We start from the raw sequence: 3,347 nt of genomic DNA on the forward strand, positions 1-3,347 counted from the left end.
ATGGGGTTCTTGCAAGTTGTGCAGTAGTTTCGTCATGTTCTCGTCAACTAGAGCACATACATGTTTTTGGCATTGTGCACTATAGACAGGAACCCCTCGAGAAATCTGTGTGACCGCATATCTTGCATCTCCTGTAAGCTGCATGTTTCTATGAACTAGTACGATTTAGTGGGGAGCGAGTGCTTGGTAAGGCGCGAGAGAAATACCCTGATCTTTGACGACACTTGGACTCTCCAAAGTGATGTCCATTTCTTCTCCAATTGCCTGGTGTTGGAGCTCGACGTTCTACCTTCCATCCACACCTGCTGTTTTCCCTTGGTGCATGCGAGCATGGTGAGAACACTTACATTTGTTTTTCGTTAGATTTACCTGTTTTACGCACTACTTTGTGTGTAACGTTTAACAAAGTTCTTGTGGCAGTGCGCGGGGATCAACTAGTATATACAAATAGGAAACCATATGGAAAAAAGATATGTGGGATCAACAAGTAGCGAGTGTGACATGAAAGTAAAAAGGGGCTAATTGATAAGCCTAGAGTAATAACACAAGCAAAATGAGAAAATTGTCTTGTATGGGCCAATAATATATATTTGTTCGGCCTTACCTATGCTTTTATTTGGAAAAACCGGGCCAAGACCCGTATGGTCCTCAAAAAGCTCTGTCTCTCGGCTCAACCTTATTTTTTACCTGAGATATGGGTCCATAAGTGTACATGTCCATAGTCTTATGTAGTGCGATATATAAGATGTAGTGCATATTTCCAAAGTGTGATGCAATATTGTAGCCATTTGATGTAATGTTGTAGTCTTCATATGTGCAATTAATATACACATTCAAATAAAGATTCAATAACATATCTTCAAGATATTTGTAATTAATGTAATGTTGTAGCCTATAGATGTGCATTAATGTATGCATTCTTTTCTTTGATGCAGTACCATATCTTCAAGATATATCATATATAACTAATGTATGTATAACATGTGGGTATCTAAATAATGTATGTATAACATGCGGATGTGGAGTTAATGTACACATTCACTGTTTGATGTTATTTCATATCTTCAATGTATAACCTGTAGATATAGAGTTATCATTTGTTTGATGCACTATGGTATCTTCAAGAAATAGAACTAATGTATTATTTAGCCTATAGTTGTGCAATTAATGTACACATTAATTGTTGGACAAAGTGCCATATCTTTAAGATATACTACTAATTTATACACCCGTATCATCATCTCAAACAAGGCTATATAAACCAAGCCATAGCTAAAGAAGCCACACAAATCCTACATTGTAGGATTCTAACATCAAAGGGATAGAGAAGGCTCTAGTGCAGCAGATACAAAAGCCATAGCCATGGCGAAACTCATGTACTTATGTTTCATCATCCTCACTATTGCGGTAGTTGTGTCAGCTGGCGGATGCGACGGTGATCGACAAGACATGATCAGGGAGTGTGGTAAGTATCAGAAATTCCCAGCAGAGCCGAAGCTAGCTCCATCAGATGCGTGCTGCGCCGTGTGGCAGAAGGCAAACATCCCATGCCTTTGCGCTGGTGTCACCAAGGAGAAAGAGAAGATATGGTGTATGGAGAAGGTTGGCTACGTTGCCAATTTCTGCAAGAAGCCGTTCCCACATGGCTACAAGTGTGGAAGTAAGTGAAATATATTAAGTGAATTATGATAATGGGCATTGCATACATGCACTTTTTGTATTATTCTTTCTTCGGATTCACAGGGTCTTGATTTTAGTTATGCATTTTATATTCTTGTTGTGCTTTTCTGATCACATGTTGTGTCAAATTGAATGGTCTTGCAGGTTACACATTTCCTCCTCTAGCGTAGTGACTAATTTAGCAGCGGGAGGAGAAGCGTCGGTTTTCCATGTTGCTGGCCTCACAACAACTTTCCTTTGAGATATGTAATCCATGAGGTTGTGTTAAAATAAGTTTATGTTAAGCATTGTATGAGAACGTTTGTTAAACTAATAAAGTCTTCTCCTCAAATTGTCTAAATTATGTTTGCTCATATAGTATTTTTTGGTTCTAATTACGACTTGTGGCAGGTGAAGGATATTAGAAGAAATTGGTATATTTAAAGAAACAACTTTTATGCGCTTTTTATATCCAAAGTCAATGGGTTCTTTATGCCTGAGCTCAACCAATTTTTTGCCTTAGTAACTTGCATTCCTCACTAATGCAAAGCTCCAAATACAACTTAATTTGCTAAATGTGATGAGACGGAGGGGGAGAGGAAGAGAAAGACATGTGGCATATTCAGTTAGTTGTATGATTTCACCCACAAATCCAGGGTAATTCGATTGTACCGGTGTACTTGGATTTTGTCATGCCTGTAATGTCTGTTTTGTCGATTATATACATTACAGTATTTTAATCATATGGCGCATCTTTAAATGAATGGGTGAAATTTCAATAATTTTTGAAAGATGATACGACTAGCACAAAAGTTTGTAATATTAACAGGGTTGGTCACCTCGTTGGAGTGTGATTTTGTTGGACGAAATAAGCCGCGGCGACAAGCAGGACACGTTGGGCGCGTGTATGGGCGCGCGTTGGGCGTGTCGGGCGCGTCGGGTCTGCGGCGTAGGGATGCGTGTGTCGTGTGTGCTGACCTGAGTTGTGGACCGTGCGTGCATTGGAGTCGGTCTGCAGCTTGCCGCGTACGTGGCATGGACGAGCTGCATGCAGTAGCCGGCCGTTGCTGTTCGTTGGAGCCCGGACGCGCCGTGCGCGTACGAACGCGTCGTGGGCGCGGGCGAGGCGTGCGGATCAGCGTGGGCCTTGTGGAAGAGCTGCATGGCCCCATGCACAAGAGCGGCCAGGTCGCCGGGTGAGCGCGTGTGCGCGTGGGTAGTTGGCTAAGTGGGTTGTGTGGGCTATCTAGCTAGGCTATATAACTGGCCATGTATCCGATGTGTTGCTGAGTTCGTGCTCAAAAGAAAAAAGGACGCCGTTCGTGCGGCGGGTGGTGTACGTGCGCCAGGAAAATACCTGTGTCTTTGTTCCCTTCTTCTTCCTCGAGAGCAGAGATAGAGAGAGAGGGGTAGAGCTCAGGCGAGAGGAGAGCTAGGGCTAGACACCAAAAAATTGTATCGGAGCCACGTTGAGGGAGTAGTTCGCCGGAGATGGCGCTCGTCCCATACGCCGGCGGGTCGGGGAGCATCATGTCAATGCCGGTCCCGATGCTCACTGGTGATAACTACACCACGTGGGCAATCAAGGTGGAGGCGGACCTGGACGCCGCCGGGCTGTGGGAGGCGGTGGAGCCGCTGGAGGACGGGGCGGTGGCCGTGATCGCCAAGAAGGACAAGGTGGCACAGGC

The 3,347-nt window shown here is 44.0% G+C and overlaps 1 protein-coding gene across 1 annotated transcript; it reads left to right on the plus strand.

Moving 5' to 3' along the window:
- The first annotated feature begins 1,249 nt into the window (after window positions 1–1,249).
- Window positions 1,250–2,020, plus strand: LOC123405960. The gene is made up of 2 exons (XM_045099471.1): window positions 1,250–1,660; window positions 1,825–2,020. The coding sequence occupies exons 1-2, from the start codon at window positions 1,363–1,365 to the stop codon at window positions 1,848–1,850; spliced, it is 324 nt and encodes a 107-aa protein (XP_044955406.1). The 5' UTR covers window positions 1,250–1,362; the 3' UTR covers window positions 1,851–2,020.
- The last annotated feature ends 1,327 nt before the right edge of the window (window positions 2,021–3,347 follow it).

Source organism: Hordeum vulgare, chromosome 1H, assembly GCF_904849725.1.
Source record: "Hordeum vulgare subsp. vulgare chromosome 1H, MorexV3_pseudomolecules_assembly, whole genome shotgun sequence".
NCBI classification, from domain to species: domain Eukaryota; kingdom Viridiplantae; phylum Streptophyta; class Magnoliopsida; order Poales; family Poaceae; genus Hordeum; species Hordeum vulgare.